At 37.2% G+C, this 22,585-nt stretch overlaps 1 protein-coding gene and 1 non-coding gene across 2 annotated transcripts; one reads left to right on the top strand and one right to left on the bottom strand.

Moving 5' to 3' along the window:
* Positions 1-14,959: 14,959 nt before the first annotated feature.
* Positions 14,960-15,066, top strand: LOC145013563 (small nucleolar RNA R71). Its single transcript, XR_013665113.1, has one exon. It is a non-coding gene; the product is annotated as a small nucleolar RNA R71 (small nucleolar RNA).
* Positions 15,067-17,522: 2,456 nt separating this feature from the next.
* LOC145010167 (uncharacterized) lies at positions 17,523-19,123 on the bottom strand. The gene is made up of 2 exons (XM_078968741.1): positions 19,072-19,123; positions 17,523-18,052 (listed from the first exon to the last, which is right to left on the bottom strand). The coding sequence occupies exons 1-2, from the start codon at positions 19,121-19,123 to the stop codon at positions 17,523-17,525; spliced, it is 582 nt and encodes a 193-aa protein (XP_078824867.1).
* Positions 19,124-22,585: the final 3,462 nt, after the last annotated feature.

The raw sequence follows: 22,585 nt of genomic DNA, 5'->3' as shown, positions 1-22,585 counted from the left end.
TATATATATATTTCTCTCTCTCTCTCTATATATATACATATATATATATATATATATATATATATATATATATAGAGAGAGAGAGAGAGAGAGAGAGAGAGAAATTGAGATTAGGTGAAGACTCAAAATTTGTTGAGCAATGTAACTATAACTCTTTGCCATAAGATTGAAAAAACTAAAAGGAGGAGATTTAATCTAATTTATCGTTAAAATTTCGTTAGATGATATAACGTTTTGGAAAAAATGTATGAAATGTTGGTAAATTCTGACAAATATTAAAGCCCTTTTTTAACTCTCCTTCACTTTGGCCACACGTCACTTTCTTACTAGGTGAGTTTGTTTTTTCCTAAACCTCATTTTTAGGCCATAACCTTTTTTTTATTTAAAAAAAAAACGTAAAAAATCGAAGTTTTTAAAATTTAATTTTCTACAAAATAATCATAGCCATCAAATTTTGATAAAATATATATATATGTTTTTTATTTTGATTTTTGTAAACCCCAAAAAATAAAAACATTATTCTCAAAAAATTACAAAAATTTGGGGCATAATTCTTATCAATATACTAGTGAATTTGTAAGAAGAATTTGTGTTAAAATAAGTTTTTTAAATGTATTTATATTTTGATTTTAAAAAACATTAATTCTATAAAATATAACAGAGCTCTTTTATCCAAATTCTAGTGAGTTTGTAAAAGAAAATTGTGAAAAATTGTACTGTTAATAGACTCTTGTTTTGTTTAAATGATTTTAAATTTTTATAAAAAATAATAAGTGAAAATTTCCGTTCACCAAGTTAAAAATAATTTTCAAGGTTACTATATATTATGAACGTTTTCAAAAGAAATTAAAAAAAAAAAACTAAGGCTGTGTAGATACCAAGCTTTATGTTAAAAGATTAACGAGCTTCAAAAAAAATTGAACATAATATGATCGAAAATGAGATTATTTAAAATATTTGTGATTTAAAAAACTTATGATTTCACTTGTTTACCCTTTTAACTTTCCATGATCTAAAATATTTTAATTCAAATACTTTATAATCCTTAATTATTTCTTTTATGATTCAAAACATTTTATGATCCAAAATTTGATATGAACAAAAACTTTATCTAATTGAATATAATATGATCCAAAATCATATGTTAAAAATTACATAATCCAAGTAACTGAGATTATGTCAAATGATTCCAACACTCCATTCTACTGGAGTTTGGTGATGTGTTTCTTATTTATATATGCAAGACGATAACGCCATAAGCATGTATTGCCATAAGCATTTATTTTTGTAACTGCCCAAAAACTAGATAAAAATTTTCATTTTTAAATACGGAAAATGAAAAATATCAATATCAATAAATATGGAAAATGTTGGAGAGTGAAAAATCCATTACATCATATCATATCAAAATATCAATATCAATAAATACGGAAAATGTTGGAGAGTGAATGTTTACGATCCTTCCCTTTAGTACCGGATGTACCTAAAAACACACAAAGAAACTGTAATAAAAAACTTAGCGAGTTCCCAAACGATCACATAACATACAACCACAAAATACCATGCAACATACATATAGCTGCCATGGGCTACCCCATGGTCTTTACCTGGAATGCAATGGGTTACCCCTACGGTTTGATATCCAAGTGTCATAGGCTACCCCCATAGTCTTTACATGGAATGCCATGGGCTACCCCCATGGTCTGATATCCAAGTTCCATAGCCTACCTCCATGATCTTCCTACAAGTGACACGAGCTACCCCCAGAGTCTTCAGACAATTAAATATATAACAACTGTCAATCCATATGTTAGATAATGGGCCAACATTGGTGCCTTCGACCCATTGATATAGTAAGGAGACTCGCCTCACATTATTGATAAATAATAAGTGCTCGGCTAACAGTTCGAACATCTCACATTGTAAATATACAATTTACACTAATTAGAATTAGGTAAAAAAAAAACCCAAATTATGGGTCCATAGCCCCTAAGTCCAAACTTCTAAAATGAGGCTCAAAATCCTTTACCTTGAATGGGCCTAACCGGTCTATTCATAGAAAAATGGCTCTATGGCCTACAAGAACCAACACGATATTCTGATGGCTCAATGTGTAGCCTTAACCTCCTATGTTCCAAAACGATACCAAATACCGAAGGCCCAAACACCGCAACCCACTGTTGAGTAGGTGAGGCTTACTCATCTTGTACGCTAAGCGTACACACATAAGGGGTTAAGGCGTTAGCCCCAAGACTCAGATGTGATCTCCTTGAAGTGGTTTATCACGTAAAGTTGCCAAATTTACGTGCATGCAAGGCTCAATAAGGTCCTAAAGCTCAAATGTAACATCCCATTTTTTCAGTAGCTTCAAATTCATCCCTCGGATTCTAATTAGGTCATATTGGCCCTTGATTTAGAAGGAAGTGGCAAAAGGAGGCCCTAGTGGCAAAATGGTAAGTTCTGAAACTTAAGTAGTACGTCGGGTGTACTATGTCACACCCCCAAACCAAGAATGGCGGAAATGTTCGGGGGTGGAGGACTTCATGTATAGTATCATAACCACAATTGCAATAGTAATTTAAGCAAACACAACCAACATATATATAATTGAAAAAGTTACATCAGTGTATGAGTTACATGATTCCAAATCAATTACAATATGTTAACAAAAACATGATATGTTGACGCCTTAACGTCCCATCCTCAAAATACACTTTGGTACCTGTTTAGTGATTACCTGAAAATACAAGTTGTTTGGAAAAGTGTCAACACAAAGGTTGGTGCATTCATAAGTTTTTGTTTTCGAACTTGATAAAAGTCTTTCTCTTGCAATGTCACGTTTGTTTCAGAAAAATCCGATATTTTCCTTAAAATCTGTGTAATGTAGTCTTATAACCGAAGACCAAAATGTATAAGTAACCTCTCTTACTAATAGAAAATGATATGTGTTTAAATCGACATAAACGCGTTTGAATTAAATGAAATTCCCGTAAATTCTTATGTTTGTTAATACTTTCTGTGAGTTTATTATAACCATGCTATGACCTAGTTGTCCTGAAACGACGTTCTTCAAGCGTCGGAACTGTTTATGACATTTGTCACCCCAGACCTACCGGTCTAACTGTTGCATGCAGTTAAGGTGTGGCTTTGTCAAACCCAATATAGATCTATATACAACTATCACGCTCTCCCTCCAGGAGACTCTGGTTACAATACAGGACTTAATGGTAAGTGTAAAGCGAATGTCTCACAAAGTCTTTAACGAATTTACATGTAACGTAATGAAACTCCCTTATCGTATAAATGTACAATTTTTGTATGAGTGTGTTAAGTAGTGTATCATAAACCATAGCTAATATAGTTTATCAAAAGTAAGGGCAGTAATGGTAACGTATGTAATCTATATTCGACGTAGTTCGTTCATTTGCTTGAGTAAAATGGATGTACTTTGGTTATAATAGTCGTGTTGTCCTTTATATTTCATATGTATATCTATATCAATATCCATTTATTAATTGTTTCATGTTCATATACCAAGATAAAATATCTTTCTTTTGTAATAACATACATTCACATAAGGATATATACCTTCCTCAACATGATACAAGGTGATAATAATATGTTATCATTTTTCTGTTTGTAACAGCTTCGATCACTGTTATTAGAAAATTTATCAAAACTTAATAAAAGATCCAAATCAGAATCCGTAAATTCTGAGAGTTTTTTTTAATGAGTGTAGTTTGTTCATAAATTTTTCCATGATTTTTAGTGACCTCCAACTTAAGTGAAAACATCCATAAACACAGACTGGTCCTGTTTGGTTCTTGAAATGATAGATAGTTTTGCAAAAATCACCATAAATTGTAGAAAAATAGTATGGAGATGTGCAAGTAGTAATTTTAAAGATAAGGACTTTAACTACTTTCACCTTATACAGTTTTGAAAACGCAAATGTTTTAGTTGACCAAAACAGTCCGTGAATGGAGTCCAACTTTTCTGATGTAAGCTGTTAGAAATATTTAGTTGTGTTCTTGATGATTTGACTTGTATTCCCCCCCTTAAAACATAAGAAAATATGAAAATGTAGGGGTATGAACTCACCTTATGTGATTTCAGTAGATGATTGTTGAAAAATGGAAGTGATCAACTCAAGAACACTTGAAGATGCCTTGAAGATTTTCGAGAAACTAACATCGAGGTGATGGAGTTTGTGTAAGAAATCAATGATTTGATTAGAATGAAGTGAAATAATCACAAGGAGGATGAATTATAATTACCAAGGTGAGGATAAATCTTGAAGATCAGCCTTGGAGTCTTGAAATACTGAGATAAAGTTTGAGAGAAAAGTTGTGTTGTATCTTTGGTGAAATGAGATAAAATGAAAGAAGTAAGGAGAGAGGATGGGTTGTTCTAGCTCTAAGAATATGGGAGAGGCTGAAAATTGAGTGGGAAAGGACATTGAAGTGACCTAGGTAAGGTGGGAAGGTGTGGCTGATCATAGAGTGGGTTTGGGGGTGGTTGCTTGTGTCACAAGGTAAAGTAAAGTCAACACTCCACCTCTTTGTACTTTACCCACTAAATTTTATTCTTTAAATAAAGATTTACATGAAAATATGTTTAAATTATGAATATTTAGTGTCTTTTATATTAAAATATGATTTTTGGAGAAAACCCCGCGTTAAAATCACGAAAAACGGGCTCAAAATGTGAAAAATATTGAAAATGGGCCAAAAATGTCAAAATTCCGAAGTCTGGCCGGAGGTTTGGCCTTCTGGTCGTTGGAACCGAAATTAGAAGAGAGGGACCGAGAGGAGAGGAGAAGACCGAGAGGAGAAGAGAGGAATGAAAGTAGAAGAAGGAACCGACAGAAGGGGAAGGAAGACCGAGACCCGGTCTCTGTTCTTGGCGGGTTCGGCTCTCGGGTTCGGTTCCAGGTCTCGGTTCTCAGATTTCGGCTAGGGCAGCGAGGTTCGGTCTCGACTGCTGGTCTGGGTTCTCAGGTCTCGGCTCCACATCTCGGTTTTGGTTTCTTAGGGTTTCGGTTCTTTGCTGCTTTCGGTCCAAGGAGTTCGGCCCTATAAAGGGTTTTTCGGTTCTTTTAGGGTATTTTACTCATTTTAACTCCGTTTTAAACGGTTTTTGACCCGGTTAAAGGTCGGAATGACCCGAATGACTTCAAAAGGTTACGAGAACCATTGAGAGAGATTTGGGAGAGATTTTGGAGAGATTTGGGAGAGATTTCAAATAGAAAGAGATATAGTGAAAACGATTAAGAGAGGTTTCGTTTGTGCCCTTTTTGAGTGTCCGGCTTCGCAACGCAAGGTCCGTAAACCTCATTAAGCAATGTTTTAGTGTCTTACACACTCCCGATGAGTATGTATTTGTGGTTTATCGCTTTGGTTCATTGTTTACTGAATTTAAGGCTTAGGAAGAATTCAATCACATGGATTTTTCAAATGATGGTTTCTCATTAAAATAGCATATTGTTTAGTAAATACACCACGTAAAACCTAATATGCTAGAGCTAATTGAGTTGTTCGGTTTAACTTATTGACTTTGTTTGACTTTGACTTGACCCGAATTTGACTATTGTCAGATACTAGGGCGCGCCCTACTACGCTGGGCGTACACATGTGTAAATTGGGTGTATGTGTGCCAGGATGGAACCCTAACTTTTAGGGATTGTGGAGTATTTAAGAACCTCATGGACCATACCTTCCCATCTCTTTCAGCCTCCGCACTTCCCTCAGCCGTCTTGAGAGACCCTAGCCTGCTAATGACCATTCTTGAGCTTATAAGTGTGTTTTTGGTGCCTTCAAGAAGGAGCTTGTGCATCAAGGAGCTAAGGAGGGAAGATTGGCTTGTGGATCTTCGTTCATCATCTGTTTTGGGAACTCCAAAAGGTAAAAAGGTTGGAACTTTATACTAGTCTGAGATAAATCTAGTCATTTTAGCTTTATGGAAGCATTCTTGTCCCAAAAGTCCAAAAATGGTGCATGTTATGTTTCCAAGGAAATGAGCTGTCCTTTTAGACCTTAGAAGAGGTCCTAAGTGATAAAAATGGTGTGCTAACAGCTATATTTGTCTCATGCATGAAGTGGGAAGGTCGAAATGGATTAGGACCATGCGTTAAGAACTTTATGGACGTCCATAGTGATAAAGTTCGAGACTTTATAGTCTTATGGCACTTTTGGTCAACGGATATGGAGTTTTGGCTTAAGTGCTTAACCCATTAAGCACTTATTAGGGTTTTGGTGAAACCCCACGTACACCCAGCGTACTGGGCCAACCAACCTGATGGTGGTCAACATCTGGACGAGTACACCCCGCATACCAGAGGAGTATGCCCCGCGTACTTCCTCTATTGGGCTTTTGTCTTTTAGGCTACGGGTTTTGGGCTATTTTTGGACTAGCTGGGCTTGGGCCTTGCTGGACTCTCTGAATAATTGGACATGGGAGAAGTTTTGATATTGGACCTTGGATTTAGGTCCAATTAGGGAGTTGGGCCTAATTTGGTAAATTAGGCCAATAATGGGCTTGACATAAGGACTTTCAAGATTATGGAATTGGCATTGGGCCTTGGCCCAATAAAGAGAATGGACGTGATGGATTGTGTTGACCCCTTAGTCAAGATTGCTATGTTGTGTAATGAATTGGTTTTTATTATTTGGATAGTTTGGGATCTTTGGTGAGGCGGCTATTCGGGAGTTCGATTCTTCAGTTCGGATCGACTTTAAGAGGTGAGTTATCCTCATGGTACTCAAGGGTCTAAGGAACCAAGGACGACCCTTTGATTTGTTATTTGGGATTGTTACTATTATGATATGTTATCTTGGTATCCTAGTAGATAGGATGGTTATATGCCAGTATGATCTGTTAGCTAGGTATCCTAGTAGATAGGATGGTTATATGCTAGTATGATCCGTTAGCTCGGTATCCTGGTAGATAGGATGGTTATATGCTAGTATGATCTGTTAGATCGGTATCCGGGTGTATCGGATGTGGTTATGCTTAGTGACCTATAGTTTGGTCTGACTATCTGTATGCTGGTAAAAGGTTACCTCTGATATGTGCACATGATTGATTGGTAGTTGAGGGTATTCCATCCCAAGGATGATAGGACCCTAGTATGCTGTCTTTTCAGACTGTTATATGATTATCTGATATAGGTGCACATGTATGATTGTTTATGTTGGCATTCCAACCTGATGGTTGAGGGCCTGGGGTATTCCAACCCGATGGTTGATTGGACCCATAGTATGTTGGCATTCCAACCTGATGGTTGAGGGCCTGGGGTGTTCCAACCCGATGGATGATTGGACCCATAGTATTTGTTATATATATTATGTGTAGGCATTCCAACACGATGGGTGTGGGCCGAGAGTATTCCATCTCGAGGATGATTGGACTCATAGTATGTTGGAATTCCAACCCGATGGTTGAGGGCCTGGGGTACTCCATCCCGATGGATGATTGGACCCATAGTATGTTGTTTCTCATTATATGTGTATTGTTGTGTGTATGGGTATTTTAGGGGTAAATCACTAAGCTTTCGGGCTTACAGTTTCGGTTTCTTGTTTCAGGTCCAACGGATGGCTACGGGAAGGCGAAGGCATGACCGTACACTTCCTAGATTGATGATTATGATTTCCGGGAACTCTGATGTTTAAACTATTTTGAAAGCAAGTTGTAATGGCTGAATGGTTTTAAATGATTTAAAAAGTTTTAAATCGGCTCGAATTTTATGGATGTTACATCAAAAAAGCTTATTGAATGACCTAATACTTGCATGGAGGTCACAAACACCATAAAATTTGTACCTTTAAGCTTAAGAAGTCCACTAAACGTCTAAATCTACAAGATTGGAATCCCTAATGGTCTTAACTCTTCAAGACCAACAAAAAGGGACCAAAAAGGACCAAAACAAGATTAAGAAGAGATCTAAGCAATAGATAAGCAAGGTATGACCTTTTTACCTCCAGAAATTCCCTAAGGTGATGTAGATGTTGGATATAGAAGCTCCACCATGTCCGAGACTTGTACCATAAGATCTTCTTCTTGCAGACACAACAAAAGTGGGTCCTTTTTGTTACTTCAAGCAAAATCACCTCTAATGGCTATTTAGGGTTTTTAGGGATGTTTAAAGGTAAGGAGGCTGATAAATATAAGGGTCCAAAGGACATAATTGTGATTAAATAGGGAAAAAATTTGAAGATTAGTGTTTTAGACACAGGCCACATACTCCCCATGCACATCCTCGTATGCCCCACATACGAGGCTCAGTTGCTCGACCATGTATGCCTCAGTACTCTAAGCGTACATGCACGTACAATCAACGCACGAGCTGGTCTTCTTTTCCAACTTAATTTTCAAAAACAACTTACAAGGGAATTACCTGAATTTGGATGTTACAACTCTCACCCACTTGAATTAGACTTTGTCCCCAAAGTCCTATGATACGAATAAATTTGGGTATTGTTCTCTCCTCTCATGCTCCGGCTCCCAGTTCCACTCGGAACCTCTTGGGTCCTTCCACTATACCTTTATCAAATTTACCACCTTATTACGTAGAGTTTTAGTATACCTATCAAGAATCGTAATTGGCTTCTCAACATAATTAAAGCGCACATCCACATGAATGTCATCTAACGAGATCGCTACAGAATCATCGGAGACACTTTTCCGCAACTGAGATACATGGAAAGTACTATGGATCTGACTACGCTCATCTAGAAGATCCAGCTGATATGCAACCCTGCCAACCCGGACATAAATTCTGAATGGACCAATGAATCGAGGGCCCATCTTGCCTCTTTTTCGGAATCGGATGACACCTTTCCAAGGTGACACCTTCAGCAACACCAGATCTCCCACCTAAAACTCGAGATCTAAAGGACATCAGTTAGCATAACTCTTCTAACGACTCTGCACAACCCATAGCCTGTCGAGTACCTGCTGTATCAACTCAATGGTCTAAGGAACCACCTCTGTGATTCCCATGACTCAGTGGCCAACCACCCCCAACAAATTGGATTCCTACACCTCATTCCATACAACATCTTGAATGTAGGTCGGTTAATACTAGCATGATAGCTATTGTTGTTGGAGAATTCTACTAATAGGAAGTAAGTATCCCTACTCCCTCCAAAGTCTAGCACGAAATCCCGAAGCATATCCTCAAGCGTCTGGATCGTCCACTCGCTCTCCCATCGATCTAGGGGTGGTAATTTCTAGTGAAGTGCAATCGAGTGTCCAATTCATTAAGGAACTTCCTCCAAATCAGGCATTGGGTGATTCACTTCATGAGGCTTCAGCTGCCTCAAGACGTAAGCAATCACATGCCCTCTCTGCATAAGGAAAACACCCGAACCTTAAATAGAAGAGTCGCAACACACCAAGGAGTCATCTAATCCCCTGGGTAACGCAAGAATTAGGGCCTCGCACAACCTTTGCCTCAGAGTCTCAAAGGCTTATTTGGACCCTATCAAAAGGTTACATTCTTCTTGTTCAAGCGGGTAAAAGGCACTACAATCTTGGAGAGGTCCTAAATAAACCTCCGATAATACCCAACAAGACCAAAGAAACTCCGGATGTCAGATGTGTTCTTTGGAATATCCCAACCCATAACAACCTCAATCTTGGCTTGGTCTACCAAGATACCCTCCTGGTTGATGATGTGTCCTAGAAACTGCACCTCACGAACCCAAAACTCACATTTGGAGAATGTGGCCTAAAACCTCTCCCTCCTAAAGGTCTCTAACACCTCTCACAAATATTTTTCATGATACTCCTTGGTGTTAGAGTAGACCAACATATTATCAATGAAAACAATTATAGACCGATCCAACATCTGCCTACAAACTTGGTTCATGAGATCCATGAACTCCGCTAGTGTATTGGAGAGCCAGAATGGCATCACTACGAACTCATAATGCCTATAACGAGTTCTGAAGGGCGTCTTCAGCACAACATCATTGATGTGCACAAATTATACCTATCTAGTTTTAAATTTAAAACCTGACAAAGTTATACTAATTATGCACCTATAGGAAGTGTAATTAGTCAGATTATAATATAGTTTTGGGTAAGTTGGATGTCGATCACAAGGAACGATATTTAATTAATAAAATAATTACTAAAAGCTAAATTAAGAAAAACAACTAAAATTGGGAGTTTTATCCTATTTTACAAGTTCAGAAAAACTTAAGTACTCAAATAAAAACGATTGTGATCAGTATACTAAAACACATTCGTTTAGTTTCGAATCCACCTTTTTCCTACGGTTAGTTCTTATTTATGGATTAATAAATTTGGTGACCAATTTATATGTAAGTAAAAATTTGGTCAAATCTACTAATATTCTCACCAATTCATGTACTACTTTGTAAGGTCCTACACAAGCAAACACAAAATTAGTAATTAATTATAATTGGGCTATGTAAGATTTGCTAAACACAATTATGGTCAAAATTATGTTCTCTAACACAGTTAAATTGTTACTTTTGTCACTTAACTAAGATTTGGTCAATCCTAGCTCTAGCAATTTAATTGTCACTAAATAACTAGGTAAACACGTTCATGTAATTTAATGGTCACTAAGCTACACTAAACTTGAATTTAAGCAACAAAGTCACAAACTTTAACATGCTAGGTAATAATAATCAAACACATAGATAAACCAAATTCTTATATTCCATAAAGTAAGAAACTAACTCATAGCTTTAGGTTTCATCTAACTAAACAAAAGCAAGAGTTTTTAGCCCATAATCATAGCTGATGAACACATAAACATAAGGTAAACTAAGCTAAACATCATTAAACTAAGCAAACCGAATGTGTAGATGTGAATCCTTGCTCCAATCTCTTTATCCTTTGATCTCTAGTTGAATTCTGCCCTCAAAGGGGTATTGGAAGGTTATTTTTTCATTAATAGTCGTAGCCTTCAACCCCATCCCCTCTGGAATCGACCTAATTTACGAGATATATATAGTTACCAAAAATCTCAACATCATATCGTGGTAATGGCACCATGTGGTGATCCTCAAGCTTATCCCGTATTCTCCATACCAACGGCAAGAATTGTGAAGATTCCATTTACCACGTCGTGGTGGAATCACTACGTTGTGGTGGTTGGAAATCTGACTTTTCTCAAAACACGGAAGTCGTCCGAAATTTGATGTAGTTTTCCGATCATTTTGAATCACCTTAATTGAAGTTATGATTCAAGAGATATTATCAAAATAATGACGAGGGGTCAAGCTATCCAACAACATCTTTTATGTATCTTCTTCTTGCTTAAGCTCACATTTTCCTACTTCCAAATTCCATATTGCTTCCGAGCATGTCTTTTACTCTACATAACCGATATTAAATATAATAAGTACCTTTTGTTCTATAATAAGCATAATTATAGCTAAAAGTATTAAGATATGATGTAAAATATATATGTATATGTGCACATATCAAATTACTCCACACTTATATTTTGCTTCACCCTCAAGCAAAACTAACTAATTTTAATTCAAGCCTTCATCACCACCATCACATAGAACAATCCATTTTAAAGTCAGCCATTATACCGAGACCTCAATGCACATATTTGTGTCTAAGTCTCCTAATAACTTCCCAGTCCTAAATACTCACAATCCTTATGAAGTTTCACCCGTTAGCTTATATGTCACTCATTTTTGCAACCCTCCGAATCAATCCACATAAATCTTTCGTAATCTTAAGGTATTTTTGGTTAAGCTACCCAAGCATACATAATCTAGAAAAATTACAATTTTTGATACCATAATGGAGCTCTTTGAATAATTGATCTTTTATTTCTGTGAATTCACCACCTTTTTGTTTGATTTTTGGTATCTTCAACTTTTTTGAATCTTCTTCAGAGTTTTGATCTTTTGATCTTCATACTTTGATAGCTCCAAAATTCTTACAACTTTTTTTTTGTAATTTCTCTCTTGCTCTCTCTCTCTCTCTGTCTCTCTCTCTCTCTCTCTTTCTCTCACTCTCTATCTATCTATCTATCTATCTATCTATCTATCTATCTATCTATCTATCTATCTATCTCTCTCTCTACATGTATCTCATTTTTTCCACTCAAATCCTACATGATTAAGCAAGAGAGATTAACTTCAACCCTTATTGGTTAAAGGTATTAGTCTAAGTGCAATGACTACATAAGCTCTCCTAGATAGATTTCAGGTACACGCTGCAAAACTTATTATGCCATATAAACTGCCAGATTACCTTTCATATCTCATGACTTTTCACTAGGAAATGGGAAGCCACAAATATACTACAACATATGTTAGCTTGGTTAAACATTTGAGCTCTCATTGGATCATCCCATATAACACTAGCAACTTAAGTTCAAACTATTACTAGACTTAATTATTAGATTATTATTTCAAATATATTTCTAAATTTATTTCTAAATTTTTAAATTTTATAAATTTTCTAGCAATTTACTTTTTCTACCCCCTACCCCACACCTATTACATACAATGCCCTCATTGTACGCATAAAATAATTTAAAAGCAATAAAAGAGAGAAAAAGGAACAAACTCCCCTATGATAGAAAATGCATCTCGAATCGTGTGTAGGATCTCTAGCTTGCTCTAATGTGAGGAAACGGAATTGGAAAGTAGAACGGCAGCCTCCTGATGTGATGAAAAACTCCCCCACGATATAGGAAAGTGTCTACCATGACGTGGTATCCAGGACATTACTTCAGCATGGCGTAAAAATAAAATTCGATGGTTTGGGAACATACCATGGAATGCAATATAGAATTGGAAACGCCACTCTTGAGCACTTAGATTACTCAAGGTACGATATCAGACTCGAAAAACGAACTCGAAAAAGCACCACCTCGTAGCAAATTTCACCACCTCGTGGTGGCTCAAGCAGATTATTTTTCTGGTATTCTGACTGCGACAACACGAGGTAGTGGGGATTACCACGACGTTTTGGTCTTGAAATTGCAATAATCAGTGATACAATGAGCTTATATCTAGAATATATGTGGCACCAATGAATGTACGAAGCTGTTAGGCGTGACTCCTCAGTTATTGACGCAAACAAACTCCTAAAAAATTGCTCAAATCTCGCTTCTCTCGTTGTTTTCTAATCATTCTCTATAAAGAACCTTCTTTTGTTAATAATACCCTCACTCAGACTCTAAATATAATTCCTCGAAAGCTTCTTCTTGTGAATGCAAATGTGCTGAATCGAATGAAATTAAAGAACTATTATTGAAAAAAATGTATTGAACCACTGTCACGATGTGTTGATGATGTGCACATTGTCTTGTCTTCTTTTCAATAAATATGCTTCCAAATGCTTTTCTCTTCATTATGTGGGAACCCCACACTTATTCAAAAACTTTTTCTTCAATTATGATATTCAAAAATCTCATGGCTTCTTCAATTTAAGCTCCTTCAATGCTTTCGTTCAACACTACAAAATAAGATCAAGAACTAGAGAAACGCATGATCATTCGGTTAAGGTGAAATAAGACTAACATGAAAAATAAAATTAAAACTAAATCAAATAGGAAAAGAAAATGCAAACTCAAAAAAAACATTTGGTTTCCTCCCGAGAAGCGCTTCTTTTTGAAGAGTCGTGAGTCGGACTTCTTCCTACTCTACATTGCGTCAGGTGGAAGTGTAACCTCCCTGTTCCGCATCATGTTAAGCCTTGTTCGTTTGTAAGCAACGCTATTATTGAATGCCTTTGTTGAACTTTCTTTTATTGTTGGGTTGACATCTTCTTTATGTTTCCGCCTGGATTCTTTCCTCATTCTTGTGTCTTTAGATTTTGTCTTGTCTCTTTCCGAGTTTTTGTTATCAAAATTATATTCATCGCTCTCTTCTTCTTTTTCTTCAATTGGCTTTGCTACTGGATTTGGTGGTCTTGTAAAAGAAAACACCTTAAAAATCATAGGCATTGAAACCGAAGGTTTTGAATAATTCACTTCTTTTTTCGAATTGCTCTTTGGGTAAAGGCTCCTCCCATTCCTACTACTCGTCTTCCTTCACGTGTTCAAATTCATCATGCTTAAGGAACTTCTTGTTTTGTTGTTTCACTAGATTTACATTGGCACGAGATGGGAAAGGGAGAGGTGATTGATACGGCTTAAGAGCTGAGGAATCATAATTTTCTTTTATCGCCCATGACATTGCATTATTGCCTCCACGTTGTGACGACTGGGAAGCTTCATGATACTGTTCTTCTTCTTTACTTTTTAATTTGAGTGACTGATTAGAATCCTCTTCAAGGTCCTTAATTTGCACCAATCCATCATCCTCTTTTGTATCAACGATCATGACTTGAGTCATAGGGATTTAGTCGACTTTACTTGAAGGTCGATCCAATTGCTTTTCTTGTACAAGTTTTGTTAATTGCCCAACTTGTGTGTGGATGCTCAACATAGATGCTTGTTGAACATTAAATGTTGCATCAATTGCTTCATGTCTTTTTTTCACTAGCTTCCATGAATCTGAATAGCATTGACTCGAGAGAATCTATCTTCTTGGATTGGACTTGCTCAATTTGATAGAGATCATGCTTAAGTTCTTGAATTTCTTTCACATCTCGTTCTCTCTTGTACTCCACATCACAATCCCTTGTGGAATGAGGTCCTCCATAATCTCTGCATCTATCATGTACCATATTAATGGATCCATCCACCTTTGGGAGCCTATTTTCCGTGGCATCGAGCTTTTCCATTACCATTGTTAGGACTTCATAAGCTCCATCTACATTCACTTTTCTTCTCATGATATCCTACCACCTTGGGTTGTGATACTCCCTTGAATGCTTGGCAAATTCTTCAATTAATGCTTTGTTAGTGGTCGGATCCTTCCTTGTCATGGGCCCTTGCGAGTCTAGAAGTTGGCGAGTGCACACATTGACTCCATCATAAAATATCGAGATTTCTTGTTGCACATTGAATTCATGTTGAGGGCAATGTCGTAACAATCATTTGTAACGCTCCCAAGCTTCATATAGCGACTCCCCTTCTAATTGTTGAAAATTATGGATATTTGTCTTAAGCTTTGCCAATTTTGAAAGAGGGGTAAACTGGTTGATGAACTCAATCATAAAATCAGCCCATGTCATGATTGTTCTAAAGGGATGTGATTTTAACCATTCTTTTGCTTCACCCTTCAATGTGACCGGTAAAAGTCGAAGCATCACCGCATCTTTACTCACGTTAGGTGCATGAAAATAATTTGAAATCTCCACCACCTCTTATGTATGCTCATAAGCATCCTCATGCTCCTTCCCCTAAAAGGAAGATCTTTTAGCATATTAAGAATGTGCTGCGGAATTTCAAACTTTGTCGTGGTTAGGATTTTTGGTGGATCAAGAACCGATATGTTTTAATTCCTCATATGTCCCTTGTACTTTTCCATTGACATGTTCATGATGTCTCCTATATTTCTTGCTAAAAAGACTAGAAAACACAAGCGTAAAAGGGTACAAAAAAAACAAATAAACGAAAAACTAACTAAAGCGAGACCACGACGTGGTGAAGATAACCACGATGTGGTTGCGTTATAGAGAGAAAAAAACTAAAATAAACAAATGAAGCCAAAGTAACTTTTTGTGGTTTTCACCCGAAAAAAAGGATTGAATAACTAAAAGCAATTAAACTAGTAATCAAATTAGCCGTTCCCCGACAATGGCGCCAAAAACTTGATGTGCACCTATAGGCATATAATAACTATGCAGCTATCTAGCTTTAAATTTATAACCTACCAAACATATAATAACTATGCACCTATAGGTAGTGTACCAAGTCAGATTATAATATAGCTTTGGGTAAGTCAGGTGTCGATCATAGGGAATGGTATTTAATTAATAAAATAATTAATAAAAGCTAAATTAAGAAAAACAACTAAAAGTGGGGGTTTTATCTGATTTTACGAGTTCAGAAATACTTAAGTACTCAAATAAAAATGATTGTAATCAATATACTAAAACACATTCGTTTAGTTTCGAATCCACCTTTTTCATGTGGTTGGTTCTTATTTACGGATTAATAAAGTTGGTTACCAATTTATATGTAATTAGAAATTTGGTCAAATCTACTAATATTTTCACAAATTCATGTACTACTTTGTAAGGTCCTAAACAAGCAAACACAAAATTAGTTACTAATTATAATTCGGCTATATAAGATTTGCTAAACACAATTGTAGTCACAATTATGTTCTCCAACACAGTTAAATTGTTACTTCTGTCACTTAACTAAGATTTGGTCAATCCTAGCTCTAGCAATTTAATGGTCACTAAATAACTAGGTAAACAAGTTCATGTAAATTAATGGTCACTAAGCTACAGTAAACTTGAATTTAAGCAACAAAGTCACAAACTTTAACATTCTAGGTAATAATAATAATCAAACACATATATAAACCAAATTCATATAATCTATAAAGTAAGAAACTAACTCATAGTTTTAGGTTTCATCTAACTAAACGAAAGCAAGAGTTTTTAGCCCATAATCACAGCAGATGAACACATAAACATAAGGTAAACTAAGCTAACCATCATTAAGCTAATCAAACTGAATGTGTAGATGTAAATCCTTGGTCAAATCTCTTTATCCTTTGATCTCTAGTTGTATTTTTCCCCTCAAAGGGGTCTTGGAAGGGTATTTTTTGTTAATAGTCGCAGCCTTCAGCTCCCTCCCCTCTACAATCGACCTAATGTATGAGATATATATAGTTACAAAAAATATCGACACCACATCGTAGTAATGGAACCACGTGGTGGTCCTCAAGCTTATCCCGTATTCTCCAAGCCAACGGCAAGAATCGTGAAGATTCCATTCACCACGTCGTGGTGGTTGGAAATCTGATTTTTCTCAAAACACGGAAGTCGTTTGAAATTTTATGTAGTTTTCAGATCATTTTGAATCACCTTATTCAAGAGATATGATCAAAATAATGATGAGGGGTCAAGCTATCCAATAACATCTTTTATGTATCTTCTTCTTGCTTAAGCTCACATTTTCCTACTTCCAAATTCCATATTGCTTTTGAGCATGTCTTTTACTCTACATAACCCATATTAAACATAATTATAGCTAAAGGTATTAAGGTATGATGTAAAATATATATGTAGATATGCACATATCAATCATCCTTGATCCTCATTTAATGGAATCCCGACTTAAGATCAATCTTGAAGAACCAAGATGCACCCTAAAGCTAATCAAATAAATTGTCGATCCTCAGAATTGGGTAATTATTCTTTACCATCAGCTTGTTTAATTCCTGATAATCAATACACATCCTGTATGACCCATCCTTCATTTTCACAAATAGGATCGGTGCTCCCCATAGGGAACTGCTCGGGTGAATAAAACTCTTGTTTAGTAGCTCATACGGGTGTGTAGATAACTCCTGCATCTCAGGCAGGGCTAGATGATACGACGCTTTGGCAATAGCATCTGAACCAGGCATCAAATCAATCTGGAACTCAACTTGCCTCTTGGGAGGCACTCAAAGAAACTCCTTAGGAAAGACATTGGGAAAGTCCTGCACAATGGGTACCCTGCTTAACTCTATCGTGGCCTCAACTCGTGTATCCAAAACATAAGCCAAAAATCCGAAACAACCCTGCTGAAGAAACCTCCTAGCCGTCATAGCTAAACAGATCGTTGGCATATATGAAGCTATCCCACCAAGAATAACCAGTTCTACGCCACTTATGGTTTGAATTCTCACAAACCGCCGCTCACAATCAATTCCATTGGGCCTCAACAAGTCGATCTCGATGATCACCTTCAATTCCCTCAAGGGAATCGATACCAAGTCGATCAGAAACCTCTCACTGAACATGTTCAGAACACATACTCGAAACACCCTCGCGATGCTGAAAGTACGATCATCCACAATCTCCACCTCCAGAGGGGAATCCAAAGTCCATGGAGCATCTCGAAACTTCTTGCTGAGCGCAAGAGATACAAAGGATCGGGTAGCCCCTGAATCGAATACAACATAAGCCGACAACCCATCGAGCGAAAAGGTCCCTATACAAGATTATAACAAACATCATCATAACAAGAAAACAATAAAGATAAAGATAAGTACCAGTAACTGCACCCGACACTGCTCGGGCCTCATCAATGGTCAACTAAAATGCTCTACTCTTCATCGCAAGAGCCTCTGCTCTTCACCAGGTGGCCATTGGTAATCCTCAAAGTTGGTTGGCACAGGTGCCACTACTGCTCCACCAAACAAACTTGGGCAATCGGCTTTTTTATGTCTGATTTGGTTGCAGTGAAAATAAATCTAGCACTTCGTAGGGCACTCCCTGCTAATGTGGCCTAATTGGCCACAACCATAACATACCAGGCCTGCTACCCAATAGGCCTCACTGTGGGGCTTTCCGCACTTGGAACAATGGCCCTGGCCTTGCTAGCCTCTGCTGGAAGTGTCGGAGGTCTTGGGCTTCTTAGCTTGACCAACTACTATCTAAACCTGCTCAAGCTTCCGCTTTGTCCGGAGCTCTAACTTGATTTCCCACTCACTGGCCTTCCCAATCATGTCATTTGGGGTCTTGCATCCTGAAAAGCACATAAAATCCCGGATATAATACCTCAGTATAGGATGATACCTCGCCTTCCTCATATCCGCATCTATAGCGTACTATGGAACTAGAAATGCCCTCTCCCTGAACTTGGCGGTAATCTCCACCATAACTCAATAGTTTGGTGAAGGTCTTGGAACTCCCTCACCAGATACTGCACTACAATGGTTGGTGCAAACTCCCGATCAAATCTCCCCAGAAATTCCTCCCATGTCATCACTATCACATGCACCAGTCCTACCACATGGGTAACCTCCTCCTGCCAGTCCTTTGCTTAGTCCCTCAACATATAGGACACGAATCCCACCTTTGTCGCCTCAGAGAAAAACCTCGTGCGTAGAGCATTATCGATGTTAGCGATCCAGTGGAGTCTAGCGATAGGGTCCTTAGCCCCAAAGAACTCAGGCATTCGACACGCCTTAAACTCATGGAATGAGGGAGTTTGAATCCCAATCTGACCTGGAGCAATCTCGATTCCAAAATACAGGAGTTGCTCCTCCATAATCTCCATGATCCCCCTCCTTGATGGTATCGAATATCATCGGGTTAGTGTCAATGATGCCGAGAGTAACCTCAGTTGCTATAAGCTCACACAACCTCTCATCAATCGGCTCTGCACCGGACCCAGAACCTGATCCTGAACCCAATCTTAAACCTGAACCTCATTAGGTAGCCATCACCATCCTCAAACTGAAAATACAACATAGAAAGAAATCGATAAGGAAGTTTGAAGGGATTCCTCCTAACCGGACTCCTTAGAATATCCAGGTCTGCCCGTGTCTCGATTATAGGTCCTGTGCTTTCAATAGTGTGGGTCCAATACTACCTTCCACACCTACGTGTACCTTGCCGAAGGTTATACCTGATACCCCTAATTCATTCAACCATACTCAAAACATGAACAACAAAATACATAATATACACATATCCTGGACTCTTTTAGGATTTCTCAATCCTCTCATAACCAGAAAGCTCAATCAACACCGCAGGTTGCCTTATGTATGCAAGTTATACATAAATAGAATCCCATACCATCAAATAAAATTTCTACCCTAAGTCCACAACCAAAAAAGGAAAAGAAAATGAGGCAGAATCCATCATTTTAAGGCTATGTAATCCTAAGCATATATAACTTTGAAAGCATACACTTAGCAAATAACGTAGTCAACGTTGATTCTGAGAAATATATAGCATCGAGTTTTCCTAGGCTACAAGGCATCACACAAATCAGACAATTTTATCACATAACTCCTGAATGTATCCTTAGCCCTACTCTGGCATGCACTTCACATATTAACATACTGGTTGCAATTCATGAGCATGGTTTAATTTTGGGAAGCACTTACTTGAGCTCGTTCGATCGCATGCAATGCACTCTCCTTTTTTACTTAGGAAAACCGTTTTCAGAAAAACTTGACTTTTGTTCTTTTCAAAAGGATATCATTTAATTAGTTTGAGTTCTGACACACCCGCGGGTGTGCCTGACTCCCTCAAATCAAGGCTCTGAAACCAACTTGTAACAGCCCAAAAACTAGATAAAATTTTCTTTTTTAAAATTGGAATTACAATCATAATTTGTTACTAAAAATCCAAGACATCATATCATGTCAAACTATCAGAGTATCAATATCAATAAATGCGGAAAGTGATAGAGAGTGAATGATGTACCATCAAGTCAGGCCCTTCCCTTTAGTACCGGAAGTACCTAAAAACACTTAAATAAACTATAAGTAAAAGCTTAGTGACTTCCCAAAATATCACATAACATACAACCATGGAATACCATGCGACTTAAATATAGTTTCTATGGGCAACCGCCATGGTCTTTACCTGGAATACCGCATGGTTCGATATCCAGGTACCATGGGCTACCCCCATGGTCTGATATCCAAGTGTCATGGATTACCCCCATGGTGTTCATACAAGTGCCATGGGCTACCCCCATGGTGTTCAGACAATTAAATATATAACAATTATCAATCCACATGTCAGATAATCCGCCATCATTGATGCTTTCAACCCACTGATACAGTAAGGTGACCCACCTTACACTGTTGACAAATAATAACTACTGGGTAACCGGTGCGAAAATCTCACACTGTAAATATACAATTTAACCTAATTAGAATTTGCTTAAAAACGCAAATTATGGGTCCACAGCTCCTAAGCGAAAATCCTAAAATGAGGCCCAAAAGCCTTTCCCTTAAATGGGCCTAACCAATCCATTCATAACAAAAGGGCTCTATGGCCCACATGGCCCAAAACGATATTCTGATGGCACAACGTGTAGCCTTAAACTCTTATGGTCCAAAACTATACCCGATACCGAAGACCCAAACACCGCAACCCACTGTTGAGTATGCAAGGCGTACTCAACGTGTACACTAAGAGTACACGCAAAGGGCATGTACATTGCTTTTTAGCTCTTAGTTGGTTAAGAAACTATCCCCAAGACTCGAATCTGATTTATTTGAAGTGGTTTATCACGTAAATTTGTCAACTTTACGTGCATGTAAGGCTCAATAAGGTCCTAATGCTCAAAAGAGCTTATTAAATGACTTAATACTTGCATGGATGTCACCAAAACCACCAAGTTTGTACCTTTAAGCTTAAGAAGTCCACTAAACGTCCATATGTACAAGATTAGCATCCCAAATGGTCTTAACTCTTCAAGACCAACAAAAAGGTACAAAAAATGACCAAAACAAGCTTAAGAAGAGATACAAGCAATAAATTAGAAAGGTATAAACTTTATGCATCCAGAACCTCCCTAAGGTGATGTAGATGCTGGATCTACACTCTTAACCACGTCCAAGACTTGTACCACAAGACCTTTTTCTTGCAAACACACCAAAAATGGCTCTTTTTTGTTATTTCAAGCTCAAAATCACCTCTAATGGTGATTTAGGGTTTTTAGGGACGTTTAAAGGTAAGGAGGCTGATAAAGATGAGGGTCCAATAGCCATAAATAGGTTTAAATAGGGAACAAGTCCAAAGACTAGTCTTTTAGACACAGGACTCGTAAGCCCCGTGTACAAGGCTTAGCTACCCGACCATGCACGCCTTAGTATGCTAAGCGTACATACACGTACGCCCAACATACAAGGGGATCTTCTTTGCTAACTTATTTTTCCAAAAAAAAAAAATTGAAAGGGAATTATTTGAATTCGGATGTTAAAATTTGCTAAACCACTAAAAAAATGAATACTAAATACATAATTGCCAATATTATTCACAAACACACACAAGAATTTTATACATGCCATTACAAGGATAAGATTTAGAAAAGGAAACAACATTTTACAAAGCAAAATTGAACCATCACCATTGTCAACAGATAACAATAAAATTGTATATATATATATATATATATATATATATATATATATATATATATATATATATATAAAGCATGAAAATAAATTATGTTTCTTGTCATTTCTGACGGATAACAACAAATAAGTAAATCAATCCTAACACTACTATTAAACATAAGCTACCCGTACTACGTTCCACACCTACTGGTATTTGTCTCAAATGATTGCCATGAATGACCTGACCACAATGCCCAAACAACTAGGCTACATATACATACTATACTTACTCTCTCAAGAGTAGCTAACTATTCCTTCTATCAACTTTCTAGCAACCATACCTACTCATGAAATTTCCATTAACCCTATAGCCGTTTTGTGTATGCTAATCATACATAACACTGGATTCGACATACAGTCGAATAATTGATTATACCCTAAGCCAACAACCAGAAAAGGAATATGAAATAAGGTTACATCAAACATTCTTATACTATAAAATATTTTTTATGTACAACCATAATACACAAACTAGTTAACTACAGTAATAAGGTCAGTTTCATATAACATGCCAAGAAATCTCTCTTGGTTATCATGCATTATAAATCAGACAATTCTATCATGTAATTCCTAAGGATCCTTAGCCTATAAACTAACAT

This window comes from Lactuca saligna, chromosome 8 (assembly GCF_052625555.1).
Source record: "Lactuca saligna cultivar CGN05327 chromosome 8, ASM5262555v1, whole genome shotgun sequence".
Taxonomy (NCBI): domain Eukaryota; kingdom Viridiplantae; phylum Streptophyta; class Magnoliopsida; order Asterales; family Asteraceae; genus Lactuca; species Lactuca saligna.
This window is presented reverse-complemented; position numbering and strand designations above follow the sequence as displayed.